We start from the raw sequence: 17982 nt of genomic DNA, 5'->3' as shown, positions 1-17982 counted from the left end.
TGAGTAATTCACGACTGACTCAGTCTGGGCCCCAATGGCTCAGGCGATGGAATGAATCCAGTATAAATATTCCTGTAAAAGCGTGATTTATTTCGGTTGTCCAGATGCTCTCAGTCCACACAGCAGCTGGAGTCCTGAGCACCGTTTATCATTCAGCATCAGCCACAGACCCAATCGAAACCCTAAAGAAACACCCATGCTTCCACAAAAATAGATGATTAAAACACACTTTAGCTTGTATAGCAATGGTCTGGGCTTTCCTCCGAGTGCCACCGGAATAGCCGTCACTTTACCCTGGCAAATCCATTACTCAGGTCCAGCAGGGAGCTCTGTCTGCTGAGGCCCTGAGCCACTTATTCATCTTTAGCAGTGTGGGCAATGTTACACAACCTGCCCTTCTGACCCTGTCCTGCTACAAGACAAGAGTTTTAATTTCATTTAGCTTCATAGTTTGAGGCAAAAGAGATTGTGTGTGTCTGATTTATTCTTTATTTGTGCACTTTATTACTGTTAAAAGGAAATAATTGTAATGCAATGAATTTAGCTAATAATGAAAGCACTAACTGAAGGCCAAGATGCATTATTTTGGTAATACTTTAGATTGGGTGACATATATTCATAATTGATTGCTACTAGCTTATTAATACAATATTGGCTGTTTATTAATTAAATTCAATTTATGTTTATTTCTGTAGCTCTATTACAATGTGGATTGTGTCAAAGCAGCTTAACATGGAAGCTCTAGTAAATTGAAAATGTGTCAGTCCAGTTTTCAGAGTTAAAGTTCAGTTCAGTGTGGTTTAAATTTCACTGCTGAAAGTCCAAACACCGAAGAGCAGCTCCACAAGTCCCAAACCAGCAAGCCAGTGGCAACAGTGGCGAGGAGCAAAACTTATCCAATTGACAACAGTGAAGGGAAAAAAACCTAGAGAGAAACCAGACTCTGAGGCTTGACCATTTCTCCTCGGGCCAAACTTCCTGGGCAGAGCTGCAATCTAGGTGTTGGAGGCTGAAGACCGCTGGATGTCCATCATGGAGAAACTGCAGATGTGAGTGAGCCACCGGCGGGATCAATGCGAAGACTTGTCTGTCTCTGTCTTTAGGGAATCAGTCTCATGCTCTCCGCTCCTTCTTGACCACCACAGCATCTGTTCAGGATACGGCCTGGTCCAGGATTATGGATACCGTCATTTCTTCACAGGTCTTGGACTGCATCAATGGTGCTGCATAATCTCTAGAGGCCTCGGGATGAGTATCCCCAGGTGGAAATAGAGAATAAAGAAAACAATTAGCGTAGCTGCTGTTCACAATGCATTTAAACACTAGATGCAAAAATGAAGTGCTATAAATGAAAATAGCAGTTATATAAAAAAACATAGAAACAAACATGTAAAGCTATTTCAAACAAAATGTGTGGTGCATTAAGACAGGAGGAGTGTGTCCTACAGGTGGTTGTCAAGCCCACTCACCTGTGTGAGCACACTCAAGCATCATACTGTTATGTGTGGATGCTTTACTAAAAAGATAGGTCATTAATCTAATTTTGAACTGAGAGAGTGTGTCTGAACCTCGGACATAATCAGGAAGGCTATTCCAGATTTAAGGAGCCATAAATGAGAAGGCTCGACCTCCTTTAGTAGACTGCTATTCTAGGTACTACCAGAAGCCCTGAGTTTTGAGATCTTAAAGAGTGGGTTGGATTGTAGTGAGACAGAAGGTTGATTAAATAAACATGAGATAGATTATTTAAGGCTTTATAGGAAGAAGCAACATTTTATAATCAATACGGAACTTAACAGGCAGCAAGTGTAAGGAGGATAAAATTAGGGTGATATGGTCATATTTTTTAGACCTGGTAATAACTCTGGAAGCTGCATTTTGTATTAGCTGTAGAAGATGCTGGGCAGCCAGTGAACAGAGCGTTACAGTAATCCAGCCTAAACGTCATAAAAGCATGAACTAGTTTTTCTGCATCTGAGATAGATAGCATACTTAATAACTTACCGATATTTCTCAGATGAAAGGAGGAGGTTTTTGGGACATGGGAGATATGATTTTTAAAAGTTAAATTGCTGCCTAATATAACACCCAGATCTTTTACAACCCAGATCATTCATGTGCCTCTTTAATTGTAAGCAAATGCCTCCTTAATTGTTAGTTGCTTTGAACAAAAACCTCTGCTCAATAATAATATATATAAAAAAATAGTTGAATTTTTAATATTAATAGAATTTAAATTTTTTTATGTTTTGTTTGATTGATTTCTGTTAAGAGCACACTTCAACATGAAATGCAGCTTTCACATTCAGAACTGAAATTGGTCACCTTTCTCATCACTTTTATTGTTGTTTTTTTCATGAACCGATCTCCATCTTCTTTCTCCCTGCTCTAGTTGGCCTGCAGTGAATGAGTGGGCATGAGTGACGGTGGGTGGATGGAAAAGTGTGCGTGTGTGTGTGTATGTGTCAGAGAGTAAAATGCAGGTCCAGTTGAGCAGCAGCCTCATCATTGCACTAAATTATTGGCCTGTTCAATTAACACACTCCTGCTTAAATCTCCCTTCCTGTCCTCTCAGACTCTCTTGACCTCACTCACCGAACACATGCACACATGCACACAAACACACACTGGGTGATTAAAACAAATCCATCTTTATAAAAGTGCTTAATGACTCAGTCACCTGCCAAAACTCACCTGCCCTTGTTTAGCTTGTGTGCCCTTACATTTTTTTCTTCCCAGCACCGTCCGCGCACACACTCACATGCCAGCAAAATGACAAACACTTCAATCACACGCACCCATTCGAAATTACAAATAGCCCTAATTACACCTCCCACACACTCGCACCTGATGCTTTATTCAGAGACCTCTGCACAATCACACACGTTGATGCATGAGACCAGAGCAGCACGTTATTGTTCCCTTAATGCTTTCAAAAAGTGACTTCATCTAAACCATTGTTGTGAATCAACCGTCTCAGCTCACTCACGTTTGTGTTCTCCCCATGTTTACATGGTGTCTGTCTTTTAAATATTACTACCATTCTGCGTGTTGAGAGATGGCTTCATCTGGATGCAGATTTCCATGGAAACAATAAAGGATTATAAAATGTGTGTAACCGAAAATGAAAACCGGAATCAAAATTAATCTTGGAGTTGACATGTGGTTTCGAGAGCAGAAGCTGGATCATTTTCTCTCTGCACACTGCCGCTTGGCTGAATAGTAGTACTATGTATTTTATGTGAGGTTTATAAGGTCTCTCTCTCCCTATCTATCTCTTGCTCTCTCCTGCCAGTCTGCGCTTTTATTCATTAGTGTGGGCTGAACAGATGTGACTGTCTGTTAGTCGCTAAATCACTTTTATTGCACCTCAACTTATGGCAATTCTGCAGCTTCTGCTAATTTAGCAAAAAGATTGTTACACAGAGTAATGCTTGTGTGCAAATAGAGATTTGGATGTGGAATGGAAATCTGGCAGATGCAGAGGCTGACACTGCAGTCGATTTTTGGCAAATTTTATGAGCGCGCTTGTTAAACGTCCTTGCTCTAAAAAGAGAAGCTGGATTAAAATGTATTTAAAATATGACAAACTTTATGACACTCATTATGTGCTGTCTGATGCATTTTCAGTTAGAGCCTATATTTTGTTAAGCCTTTGTATAAACTGGTTGTCAGTATATACTTGACAATTTTAAGGTTTTTAGGTGTTTAGGTAGGGCGGCATGGTGGCTCAGTGGTTAGCAAAGTCTCCTCACAGCAAGAAGGTCACTGGTTCGATCCCCGGCTGGGTCAGTTGGCATTTCTGTGTGGAGTTTGCATGTTCTCCCCATGTTCACGTGGGTTTCCTCCGAGCGCTCCGGTTTTCCCCACAAGTCCAAAGACATGTGGTATAGGCGACTTGGGAAAGCTAAATTGTCCGTTGTGTATGTGTGTGAGTGAGAGTGTATGGGTGTTTCCCAACGATGGGTTGCAGCTGGAAAGGCATCCACTGCGTAAAACCTATGCTGTATAAGTTAGCGGTTCATTCCGCAGTGGCAACCCCAGATTAAAAAAGGGACTAAGCCGAAAAGAAAATGAATGAATAAATGAAATTGGCCATAATGTATGAGAGTGAATGTGAGAGTGTGTATTGGGCTGCGGCTGGAAGTGCATTTGCTACATAAAACGCATGCTGGATAAGTTGGCAGTTCATTCTGCTGTGGTGACCTCTGATAAATAAAGGGACTAAGCTGAAGGAAAATGAATGAATGTGTAGGTACATAAAAAATGATGAGGTATGAATAATGAAGTGTAAAAGAATAACATTGCATAGGCCTCACTGTATAAATTAGACAATAATTAACTCCAACAGTTGTTTCAGGGCTGTATTTCTCTGTCCTTTTTGCTTGGATTAACATGAGACACAAACAGCAGCTGGTAATTTAGAATGTTGTCAGTTTAAAAAGATAGTTCACGCAAAAAATAAATTATGTTATTCATTACTCGTGCTTAGGGCTGAACAATATATTGCTTGAGTGTTGATATCGCAATGATAATGCAATAGTCACATCTCAGGATTAGATTCTTTATTAAAGATTAAATGGTAAAGATGTTATTTTAAAGAAATTATTTATAGACCATTTCAATGTGGTGATGTCATTGTCCCATGAACATTTCCTGCTTGTTGTCAAACTATTTCATATCTGTAACAGGAGGCGATTCAATCATAACACTTTGGACTCACAGAAGATATGGAAAATTAAAATGTAACACAGGAAATATGTCATGACCATTGTTATTGTTTACATTCCTCAGAATGGTCTATATATTAATGACCATGTTACCTTATGTTTGATTGTTTAGTTTCTGTACTTGAATATATTAGACTCTCCAGAAAACACTTTTCATTTTACTTTTATTTTTTGATGTTGTGTTTATATTTGCTTGTGATTTATTATATTTTTTGCAGATGCACTTTTTAGAAAAAGACATGATCATCCCAGTCAATCTTTCCAAATAGAGCTATTCAAATCATCTGCTGAAATGATAGTCATATTGCAATATGTATCGCAGCAAAACAAAATGTCAGATTTTTCCAGTTTTGTGCAGCCCTACTCTGCTCATGTTGTCATACATCAGGGTGCAGTGTTCATAAACGTGTGCCCTATACTGACACTGAGGAGAAGAAACTGTCGAATAAAGTCATTGTTTAGTCGTTATTAGCTTTAATTTGTCTTCTGAAGATGAACAAAGGTCTCTGGGTGTTTGGAATGACACATGGATGTATAATTCATGACAGAATGATCATTTCGGGATGTAATTTTTGGGACATTCAAGACATTATGCAAAAATGTGACACATCTGATTTATTTTTTTTCTCTGCTTTTCACGTTCGCTTAAGACGTTACCAACTGTTTTAAAGGATACTTACAAGGGTAATCACATTGAAAAGCAAGCGGAAACAAAAGAGAAGAGTACACTGAATTGTTTTAAATCTTGTTGTGCTTAAATGTTTTATAGTTGCTTGAATGTTTGAACTGGTAAGACTTACAAATACGTACAGATTATCAAATTTAAAGATGATGGAAAAGTGGGATCATGGCAAATCCACCAACTAATACCTAACCCACCATTTTAACTCTAAAAAAAAAACATTTGTCTAGCAGCACATATTTTAAAGAAAAACCTATGGTAAAAATCACCTTTTGCAAGCTGTTTGGACAGAACTGTGTAGGTATAGTGTCATATTGGGGTAATATAAAAACAATAAGTCTCTCTTTTTTTTTTTTTTTTTTTTTACTTCCTTATGTTAAAATAGGATCCCAATTCCTCTCACAATATTTCTCACAAACGAGATCTGCTTCCTTCATGTCTGTCACTGCGCTGTTTATCTGATGCAGCCAAAGCAGACATTGAGGCACACTCTGACAGAGTGGTGGCCGGAGAGAACTAGCATTAAATGCACAGGAAACAAAAACAGCTACATTGTGTTCAGAGCAGAAAATCTCAATATTCTTTAAGGTATAATAAATAAAATCTGATGGGTGTTTTGAGCTGAAACTTGACAGGCACATTCTGGAGACACAAAAGACTTATCTTACATCTTGCGAAGGGGGTAAAATAGATGCACTTTAACATTTGATGGACATGGTGGATATGTGTCTCTGTGTAACTTGCTGTTTAATAAAAAATATTGGTTGTGATTATTATTAGGCACGTCTTGAGGGTACAACCATAACTTGTTTCTGTTTTCATTTTCAGCGTCAGTGAATGTTCTGGTCCCCAACTGTAAGATCTACAACGATGCGAGCTGTGATATCTCAGCGGATGGGCAGCTGCTGGCCGTATTTATTCCCAGCAGTCAGAGGGGTTTCCCTGATGAAGGCATTTTGGCTGTTTACTCCCTCGCCCCGCACAACCTGGGAGAGATGCTCTACTCCAAGAGATTCGGTGGGTTGTCCTGAGACATAGACAGCTTGATCTCTTAAGGGCTTTTATTTTGGTTGGTAAAACATGACTCTTCTTCCTGCGCTGATGAGGATTTAATATACTGATTGAGTCATCAGAGCTAAAATTATTTCGAACTTGTGCTTAATTAAATCGAAAGCAAAGGGACACGGCTGTTCGCATTGTGCTCTCACTTCCCTTCTAATTGGCTGAACAGACAGCAGTGATGGAGCTCTTTTAGAGACAGCTTTAATTAGATAGTCCCCGTTTAAAAGCCAAATGAAGGCAGTGCTGGGACCAGGCTGCTAATGGAAACCAATGATGAGGAAGTATGAGTCCTGCTTGTTTTAGATTAAAGTGATTTGAAACCCCGGCCTCTCTCTCTCTCTATGGATTGGTCATCGCCAGCGGCTGTAAAGGCCCTGAGGAACTATCATTCATCCTATCCAGTAACTGTGGATTAATGAGAGCAATCAACCAGGATCCTCAATACTAAACCGCTCATTTTTATTTGCTGATCACATCACTAGTGCTCTCTCAGCCGTCCTGCACACACCAAGCAAGGCTGATTTCTAAAGTTAAATGGTTGCGAAATTCAATTAGTTTTTAGGATGAGAAATTATATTAGCTATAATTACAGTCTGTGCAGGTCTAGGTGTGAACTTTTCTAATTTCATGCTTTAACAGATTGGTCTGAATGCTCTGCTCAAAACATTTACAGCAATTAATAATGCAAAAAAATGAGCGGTTTAGTATTAATAGGGTGCAAAATGTATTTCCTGGATTTGCATCATTTTATTTTACCTAATATTAGGCTTACTGCAATGACTGCTCTTTTTGTATGTAAGGTTTGGATAGCTTATTCAGTGATTTTATTTTTATTTTTATTATACATGAAAAAAAAAATCTTGTGTTGCATTGGTATATTTAAAGCAATTACATACCAAGCACTATTACGTAAATAATCAATTCAGCAACACTGACTGCGTTTACATGGATGTCGGTAATCAAATGATTTGTCTTAATCTGAATGAGAAAATAATAAGATTAAGGTGATTACATGTTGCTTTTTGAATGTTCCTATTGTGATCCTCTTTTACATGCTGTAGCACATAATTCGATTAACGTCATTGCATCCCCACACTATACACATTTCCTCTGGAGTTTCTTGTAGTTTAGGGTGTTTCATTTTTAATTTGTCGACGTTTACTGCAGTTTGGGATTTTCACTTTCATTCAGGAACATTTCATGCATGCCCTCCTCGTGACAAGCTGAGGTATTGAATCCTCATATGAAGTAAGGGCTGGTGGAAGAGTGTTATTTTAGTAGAATTTGTTACTGTACCTACATGACAGTAATAGCTTGATAAAGGCGTTTACATGTCTGCACTGCACTTCAATAATGTGACTAAAATCGGCACACTCCACATGTCTTAATCTGATTTCTATTTAGTTCGATTATGACTTTAGTCAGATTAAGGTAATCAAAAATCGCTGTTTACATGGTAGACTCGTAATCAAAGTATTATCTTAATCATATTAAAACCGGATTAATGGCAGGGTTCATACGGTCATGGAAAACCTGGAAAAGAAACTATTTTGACATGACATTTTCAGGCCTGGAAATTTTTTTTGGAATATCAGAAAAACCCACAAAGTTTTGGAAAAGTCATGAAAATTGTAATGAACCTATGTAGTAGGAATGAACCTAAGAATATAGGTTAGATGTCTTTACTTCTTTTCTGTCCTTTTTCTAAGCAATATCTAAATTAAATCAATTTTAAATGGATATAAATATAAAAAGAAGGTCGCTGATTCGAGCCTCTGCTGGGTCAGTTAGCATTTCTGTGTGGAGTTTGCATGTTCTCCCCGTGTTGGCGTGGGTTTCCTTTGGGCGCTCCGGTTTCCCCCACAGTTCATATGTAGATATTGCACAAAACATTAGGTCATGAAAATTTACTTAAGTCTTAATCATTAAAATCATTAAATCAATTATTAATTAAAAATCAATTAAAAAGTCATGAAATTTTTGTTGTAAAGATGTGGATGAACTCTGTAATGGTGTCCATGTAAACGTACTCACTGGGTTTGCTCATAGACTTTTTGATTGAAGCAACAGCATGTGACCCTGGATTACAAATCATTTTTGGCCATATTCAAAAATAAATTGTATTGTTCAAAATTATAGATTTTTCTTTGATGCCAAAAATCATAAGATTAAGTTGTTCCATGTTTGTTCGTTTCATGAAGATATTTTACTAAATCTCTTACTGTAAATATATCAAAACTTTATTTTGGATTAATAACGTGCAGCTTAATTTTATTAACTTTAAGCACTTTTTTTTTTTCAAACCCTCAGATTACAGATTTTCAAATAGTTGTAGCTTGGCCAAACATTTTCCTATCCTGAAAATATACATCTATAGAAAACTTATTTATGGCGAGTTCAGACTGCATGATTTTAGCCCCGATTTTGACTCGTCGACAGGTTTTGAGAAATCACAGACAAAAGTCTGAAATCATAGGCAAATGGTGCTCGTTCACGTGAGCATCAGTGACACAGTGAGAAATATCTGAGAGAATCGCTGATGAGTCCCCGACATCCGTGAGGTATTTGGCATGCTGAATATCTGGATCTGTCGGCGATTAACATCATGCCGTGTGATATGTGTTCTGATTGAAAATAACAGAACCTACAGCCAATGAGCGAGCAACATCCACTAGTGTGGGTATCTGCAGGCCAGCAGGAGGTTAAGGGAGAAGTAAAAAGGGCTTCTTTTCGGTCTATTTGCACCCAGGAAATGGGGAAAAACTAGTGGAAATTTGGCAGCAGCACCTTGTCTGTTTGACGTGTCATCTGAGCAATATCACAACCAGGTCGAAAAAGAAAAAAAAATTTAAAGAAATTGCTAATTCCCTTCAAAACCTATGCGAGCATAATAAGGACACTTTCTACCCAACTATAGGCTGTTTTCTGATTATGTAGTTAATAACAAAGGATATACTGCATTACCACATTGTTTCAATGTCACTTCTTGCGTGTGTTTTGTTGTGAGAAGTGTACGTAGTTGTGGAACGAGACAAAGTTGCCACTGATTATCTTATTGTAAAGTCATGCAGTTTGAACCCCCCCCCGACACCGATCTTTCCTGCAGTGTAAACACAGCAGCGATGGAATGCTACCTCAGATAGTCATGCAGTGTGAAAACATCTGTGATGTGACCACTTTAAAAATCGTGCAGTCTGAACTTGGCATTAGTCAGCCAAAAATGGACAAATACACTGAACAAAATTATTCTGGATTTACTAAAATCCAGTTTGCTAAAATTAAGGTAAGGGGTTGCAAACAATATATATGGGCCATTTTTTTTAAACAAACAAATTAAGTTGAATGTTACTAAATTTAATTTGATTGATTAAATTCAGCCCATATAAATTGTTTGCAACCACTTTCCTTAAAAAATTTGTAAATTTGTGCATTTTTTTTTTATTACTACCGTGATATTTCAGTGTATGGTTTTATGGTCCAGGGTCACATATTGTTGCTTTAACCAAAAGTCTTTGAGCAAAGAGCGTATTGTTGAATTTATTATTTTACGTAATAGCATTTGTTTTGTAATTGATTGGCGCAGTTTTTGCTTCTGTTATCTTTCCTCTGTTTGTTTCAGCTGTGAATAACTGCAGTGTTTGTTTTGTCACAGGTCCAAATGCCATCTCTGTCAGTTTGTCTCCGATGGGTCGTTACGTGATGGTGGGTCTGGCGTCTCGCCGCATCCTGCTGCATCAGATCAGCGATCACATGGTGGCACAGGTCTTCAGACTGCAGCAGCCTCACGCAGGAGAGACGTCCATGAGGGTACGTCACTGCTGACCTCATGTCTTCTTAAGATTCACCCGCTGCTCCTAATATTATCACAGTGGGTAGAAAAAAATACAGAAGCATCTTATGAGCGGGGAAAAAAAGCACTATTTGTTTTTAGAAAACTAGACTGCATGAATTTACTTATTCACCTCATTTTGCAGTGTGGAGGCAAGCTATTTTCTCTTAATGTGTTCATTAGCCCTGGGGTCGACAACATCAGCACATGGAGGGATAATCACTTGCATACGAGAAATGGAGATAAAGTTGTTGTTAAATGTAGTCAATCGAACCAGCATACTAATGTACAGCTTTGGTAAAAACACTTAAAACTGAGACCACTTAAAATTCTGAATTTAAAAATGATAGTAAAAGCTCATTTTAGTTGTATTATGTAAACTTGTGATGACATATTTTCCAAAAATATAAGTGTTGTGATTTTTGTATAGAATAACAATTGGTGATAAGAAGTGGAACAATTATGATTGGAAATTAGGACTGGGCGATAAAATCATATCTGTATTTATTGACTGAACACCATTGTCAATAACGCAAAAAAAAGTTTGGTGTGAAGTTTCGGTATGAACCCTATAGCTTTATTAAAATGTGGCTGTTGAGCGCGTGGTGAGCTTAAGTTTGTCATTTCCACTGGATGCTCGTGACATACCTTTACCATTGCACACACTTTGTAACATTTTATTTATCAAGTTTAAGCACTTCGATTTATTTTATTATAAAGAAATCAGATATTTTGTTAAAATATTTTTGTTTTTGACTATTAAAACTATTTGCCTTAGTGGTGTTGGTAAAGTGGTTAAATAAAAAAAAAATATTCATAGAAATGCATTGTTAAAAAATATTTAATAATTATCGATATTATCGAAAATATGAACCTTAATATCGTGATACTTTTTTTTTTTTCAGTATCGCCCAGCCCTAGTCCAAATGATCAAAAGCCATGTTTTTAGACTTGTTTGTATTATTTAAAAAAAAAAACATAATATCAATATTTTAACTTCACAGTAATTAATAAACCAATTTTTGGAGGAATAACTCGTATTCTCAATTCTGCAAAATTATTTTAACAAATGCTCATTTTCTTTAAAAAGAAATAAAAATAAATTAGAATTTTTATTTAAAAATTGTGAAGAAATATTATCAGACCTTAATATAATAACATTAACATTTGACTCAGAACCAGTACAGAGCATAATTCATAAAAATAATTTAGTTAAATTTGCAATCAACTCTTCTACTGTCTACACTGTGTACACAGTTTGTGCATGATTGGTATTTCAGAACCGCAGATAAAAAGAAAAGATGGAGCACAGGCTGTAGGTTCTCAGACAAACTGTTTCAACCGAAATTGGACATGCTACTCTGAGAGATTAGGAGAACTGGCAGGGCTCAAATATTTTTTCATTTAGCTGTTTATTCTGCAGTTAGCTTTCAGAGCATATTATTCACAGACTGTATCAGTCTGCTATAACGTTAGACTGTGCGTTAAAGTGAAAGAAAAACTCTAGCAATAACGACATTATCATTATCAGGACTCACTTGTCGTTGAAAAAAGCTCCTTATGTCCACTTTTTTTTTGCTGTCACCATCGTCACTTGTGTGTCACACATCTTATTCTTGCACGGGAAGAATAAGGTGTGTTCTTAAGAATAAGGCTTGTTGCATCTGAACGCAGCTACAGCCTCTCACATGACAGCAGGAAAAGGCACAGCCAATCACAATGTTCATATGTGTTTGGGGCGGTGCTAGTCGAGAAGAGAACATGATTTAAACCTCTTTGCATGTCTAGGTTAATATTGACAGCGTGATTTTTTTTTTTATGTGAATTAAATTATTGGTGGGGACATTTCAATAGTTGATGGATATTGGTGGGTACACATCCCCTCTGTCCATGCTAAATCCACGCCCCTGTCTGATGAGCTTATAACAAATAAACTAGCATGATATGAAACATGCTTCGGAAAAATGTAATTCTGCACGTTTTTAAAAATGTAATAATCAAATTAACAAGCGTGTGTTAGTTAATTTGATTTATGCTAATTAAATGTTCAAAGCACCGATAAACATACTGTCAAGTCAGTAATGTCCAATTTAATCAATTAATAAATTCAAAAGACAACAAATAAAGAATTATGTCTGAATATTTACAACAAAAGTATTTTCCTTTTTTTGACTGACATTTTTTTTATCAAAGCACTTTAAACCAGGTTAAACCTCCAGACAGGACCACAAAACCCATTTACTTCCCTTTTCCATTTTTAGTCATTCCCTTCATGAGGTTTGATTATTATGAAGTTTGGTTATTACTGGTGGTCTGCCCTATGTAGATCAGCTCTCTGTGCTCTCTACAGCAGAGGGGGAGCCTGGGGTTTAGAAAAGCCTTTGAGTAGGAACCTGACCTAGATACGCTCTTTTAGAAATAGGAGGGGGGGGGCTGTCTGTTTGTGTGGAGCGAAGAGCATAAATGGAAATATCTACATGGTTGACTTTTGTTTTTGTAAGCTCATGCTCATTGCAGGATTCTGAACGTTGATTAATTTGAGAGCAATGGAGCAGGAGAGCTTCATTTTTATCCTTGTTTAGTCTCTAAACATACAACAGCAAATCTCTCTTCACAGAGGTTGGAAAAGCCGCGCAGTAAACGCTTGTTCACGTTTTCATGGGTGTATTTCGTCTGTGTTATTTCCTGCTTTTAATTAGGATGACCACCACAGTGGAGCTCTTACAGTCTGTGTGTTAATCAGAAATCAGGATGGAAAGTTTAGTGCCAGTGTTATTGCTGCTAGAGCTGTATTTAAAATATGAGCCATACATGAGTTCGGTCTCTCTTAATGACTCTCACAGGAGCGGTTTCTTTGCTCTAATGGTTATTGAACACCACTATCAGAGATGATGTAATGAATGTGGATAATGCAGCATTATGTCGTATTTGAGACAAGTCTTTCAGCTCCACAGCCTTTCACACATCTCTGTGTGAAGTTGTCTTTTTAGATAGATTGGTTTCATTGAGTTTTATCTCTGCATTTTATGTTAGACTGAGATGAAACTTGTCTTATTTCTTGAAGATCAGATGAACCTTTTGATAATTACCAAAACCACTGGAACTGTCAGGTGTATGCGTGCGTGCATGTGTGCGTAAGCAAAGGGTAAATGTTAAAGACCTGGCCCAGTACACCAGCGAGCGTCGTTTATTAAATATGGGAAAATGGTGCTGAATGCATTTTAACCATTCCATACATTTGCCATAACACCGTCCCCACTGGGCGCCTGATTTCAGCAGTAGCCATAGCAACAGCACCTTTGGGTACATTTCGTTATCTGTGCTTTCTGCTTTTATGGCCGTTTGTTTATTGAGACATTCCTCTCTCATGCTATGTTTATTTGTTCTTTTCTATCATTTTATATTCTGGAATTTGATTATGTTCTGTTTCCTCCCATGTCTTTATTTATTAAAGAAGATCTTTCTGTTTGTTTATATGAAATGATATTTTCTCATATGGCAGTTAATGAATAAATTTAATACATCAGCATCGTTAATGTGTCTGCTTATTACCAGGATTAATTATACTCCGGAGAGAGATAGAAAATGAACAAAGGTTAGCCCGAGGCTCTATCTTCAGCTTCGCTGTGAACAAATTTTTCTACACATTAATTTTTTAATGTAGTAGTGATTTTTCTTTTTCAAGCTGTTGCAAAATACTCATCACACTGCTTACCTGCCAATGTTCTCTAATAGATGCGTAGTTTCAAATTAGAAGGTTTTTAGATGGGAAATTTGCTATTAATGATTTTGTTTTATGAGCACTGTGGCATTTATGAATTGAAGGAATGTGCACCTACATTCCTCTTTATGCATTTAATCATGCATTAAATCGAAAGTCTGACAGTAAAGACAATTATAATGTTATAAAATTATTCCTTTTTAAATAAACAATGTTTTGATCTTTCCATTCATTTAAAAATGTAATACATCGTTGTATATTTTCAGTGTTCACAATAAGATTTATGCCTTTCATTTTAAAAACTGAATCAGACTCATATTAATTAGTCTGTGCTAGGGCTTTACAATATATTGTTTCAGCATCGAGATCGCATTGTGCGCATCTGCAATGGTCACATTGCAAGATAAGCAATGTTGAGTCTGAAATATAACTCGCCAGGAGCCACAGAACACGTGATTTGTAGAGTGTTTTTAAGGCCTGTGATTGAGCATTTCAAGAGAGCTTAGAACATTTGAGCACAAAAATTATGATGTTTGGAGTTTGTTAGAACACACTCTCCATGGCCGATAAATAAGATCTAAACCCAGACGCCATATCTTGTCAGGAAATGTCAGTTTCTCCTGGGATCTGGACAAGTCAGCAGAGTTTCCAATGCCCAAACTTGTTAACCAGTATTTAACATAATTAACAATATACTGTAAGAGTTGACTGAGAAAGCTAGAGAGGAGCGGAAGCAGGAGACAAAGTGATAATGATAAAGAAAGAGCAGAGCAGAATAATCTTAGTTATGTGTGATTCAATGCTCGGGCTTCATCTGACCAGGATAATTTCAACAAGTGTTATTATACCACAAGCAATAGCAATGGAAAATTACTGCTTCACAACATTGTCCGGTGACAGTACAGACCTTGAAATGGAGACATACCCTAATCTCTTACTCATGAAATCAAGTGTCGCTTGAATCCACAGCCATAAGATTATAACAATATGGAAAAATAAAATAATAATAAAGCAATAATTAAAAGAAAATAATAATAATATAATATAAAAACAAAATAAAATGGCAAATAATAATCAATAATAATTATCATTATCTAATAATCAATAAAATGATAAAATGATAATTATATAAATGACTAATGATCAAATCATTAAATAAAATATTTAAATGAAGAATAAATAATAAATTATAATAATAATAATAATACCTTTTATTTTTAGGCGTCTTTCAAAAACCTCAAGGACACCTTACAGCAGATCACAAGCACATCATTAAAATACAAGCAGTAAAATGACAATCAGCATAATATTAAACCAGCAAATCATTAAAAGCTATCCTAAACAAAAATGTTTTTATCTGAGATTTAAAATTGGAAATAGAGTCCATCTGGCGAATGTGCAAAGGCAGGGAATTCCATAACTTTGGTGCTGTACATCTAAAAGCCCTGCCACCAAATGACTTCTTCTTAAAGTTTGGGACAGATAACAGTTCAGCAGAAGATGATCTCAGTGAGCGCGAAGGAGTATACAAATGAAGAAGATCAGAAAGATAGTGAGGGGCCAGGTTATGAGGAGCTATGTATGTTAAGAAGAGGATTTGTATTGTATACGATAGTGAACAGGGAGCCAGTGAAGGTGAAAGAGAATTGGAGTTATGTGATCAGAAGTACGCGAGCAGGTAACTATCCTAGCTGCTGAATTCTGAATTAACTGTAGTCTATGAAGTTGTTTATCAGGAATGCCAGATAGGAGAGAATTACAGTAATCAATTCGTGATGTAACCAAAGCATGAACAAGCACTTCAGTAGTTTGTTGAGATAGTGAAGGGCGAAGTCTTGCAATGTTACGCAAATGCAGAACGTGAGATATTACTAATATGAGAACCAAACGAAAGCATGCCATCCAGTGTAACCCCAAGACTTTTTACGTGGGTTGAGAAATTGACTGGGGAGTTATCATCAAAAAAAAGGGTAAAAGGTTGAGCTTTGGATAAAATAGATTTGGAGCCAACCAGAAGGGCTCCAGTTTTACTGGCATTTAACTTTAAGAAATTAGAAGTCATCCACATATTAATCTCATGTAAACATTTAGTAAGGTCAGAAGGGGGGTGAGATGTTGTAGGTTTTGTGGAGATATAAACTTGGGCATTGTCTGCATAAAAATGAAAGTGAATGCCAAAAGAACGAAATATATGACCTAGAGGTAAGAAATGAAAAATAAATAAAAGTGGCCCCAAAACTGACCCTTGTGGAACACTTAAATAATTAAAAACCAATCAAAATAAAACACAAAACAAATGAATGGTGGTTTTCTTGAAACAACACACGCAAGTATGCTATAAGGGTTTTCAGGTGCTTAGATAGATTCTTCAGACGTGTAACAAAGATTTGTTTTATTTAATTATGTATTTAATCACTAATATAATTAATTATTTATTTATAAATTGTTTATAATTTAATTTAAATTATAAATCAAAGTGAAAAAGTTTTTTCTTACTTAGAATTTTTGTCTTGTTTCTAGTCCAAATCTCTACATTTCAATGCAAAAACAAGATTATTTTACTTACCACACTGGCAGATAATTTAGCTTGTTTTAAGGGGTAAAAATTATTCATTTTTTCTGAAGTTGAAAACAAAACAATATTTTTACTTGATCTAAGAATGTTTAGATATTTGGACTAGAAACAGGACAAAGCAAAGAAAAAAAAGCATTTTGTGCATTGTGATTGCTTCATTTTTGTACCTAATAACTGTTAGCCTCCCCAGAAACCGCCAATTAGAGCTATTCAAACCATCTTTTCATATCGCAAAATTTATTGCAGAAAAACAAAATATAGCAGTATCAGATTTTTTCAATAACGTGCAGCCATAGTATGTGTACCATAAATCTGTGCTGCACATAAATGCACACTCAGAAGAGCCCTATACTGTGTGTTTAAGAATGGAGCAGCACAACGTCCATGAAACATAGGTCCAGATGTTCATACACTTGCACTGTTCAGGTGCTGTGGTGCAGATACACACACACACATACATGCATCAGTCATACACGCTCTCTTGACTGAGAAACACTAGTCTTTGCGGCTTTTATCCTTGTCCTGAATTTCCTCTGTCTAGAGTAAAGAAAGAGAGAAAGAGTTTGTCTGTTGATCACTCATCTGCAGATGAATGAGACCGCTTTCTCTCTCCCTGGCAGACATGAGCTTGTCCTATTTTTGTCCTTTTTTTCTGGAGCCAGTGGAGTGTAAGTATTATGCCAAGGCTGACAGACAGGGACAGGGGAATGGATTGGAAAAGAAAGAGAAAGAGTACTTTGGAGAACGAGATTTGACTTCTCGCAGTTTAGCCTCTTCTCAGTTATGCTAGCAGCGCTGTCATATCTGACACAGACTGCAATCTACAGCGCAGAGGATAATGGAAGATCCTGACCACTGAAAAGAATGAGTGAAACTACTGAGAGTGTTGCGGGAGAATGTTTTAAACAGGTGTGTGTGTTTGTGTGTTTTTCAGAGGGTGTTTGACGTGGTGTACCCAATGGCACCAGACCAGAGGAGACACGTCAGTATAAACTCGGCCCGCTGGCTCCCAGATCCAGGGCTTGGGCTCGCTTATGGGACCAACAAAGGAGATCTTGTCATCTGCAGACCTGTGTGAGTCTCCTATCATCCCTTCATAGCTCACTCGGCCCTCCTTGTGGGTCATAAATCACTTTTTCTTGTAGTTTTATCTCATTAAAGAATCCAAAATGCTGTCGTCAGGTGTTTTATAAAGCAAGGTTAAGAAACTCAGCTTGACTCTGCAAAATAATTGCTTGCCAAACATAATGAGCACTTTATTCATCTGAGGGTTGATCAACAATAAATGAGAAGTGATCGTTAATGGCGGTAACCATGATAAAAACAAGCTGCTGTTATATATGCAGTCTGTGTATTAAAGCAATTGGTTGTTCTGAATTGTTG

General features: G+C 36.9%; 1 protein-coding gene across 1 annotated transcript in view; it reads left to right on the top strand.

The window, feature by feature from the left end:
• Positions 1–17982, top strand: part of ambra1a (autophagy/beclin-1 regulator 1a) — a 116626-nt gene that overhangs the window by 63534 nt on the left and 35110 nt on the right. The window contains 3 exon segments of the mRNA XM_056461872.1: positions 6241–6429; positions 10127–10281; positions 17534–17673. Of these exon segments, the coding sequence (XP_056317847.1) occupies positions 6241–6429; positions 10127–10281; positions 17534–17673 (484 nt within the window).

Source organism: Danio aesculapii, chromosome 7 (assembly GCF_903798145.1).
Source record: "Danio aesculapii chromosome 7, fDanAes4.1, whole genome shotgun sequence".
Taxonomy (NCBI): Eukaryota; Metazoa; Chordata; class Actinopteri; order Cypriniformes; family Danionidae; genus Danio; species Danio aesculapii.
The sequence above is the reverse complement of the archived record's forward strand: the minus strand, read 5'-3'. Positions and strand labels throughout refer to the sequence as shown.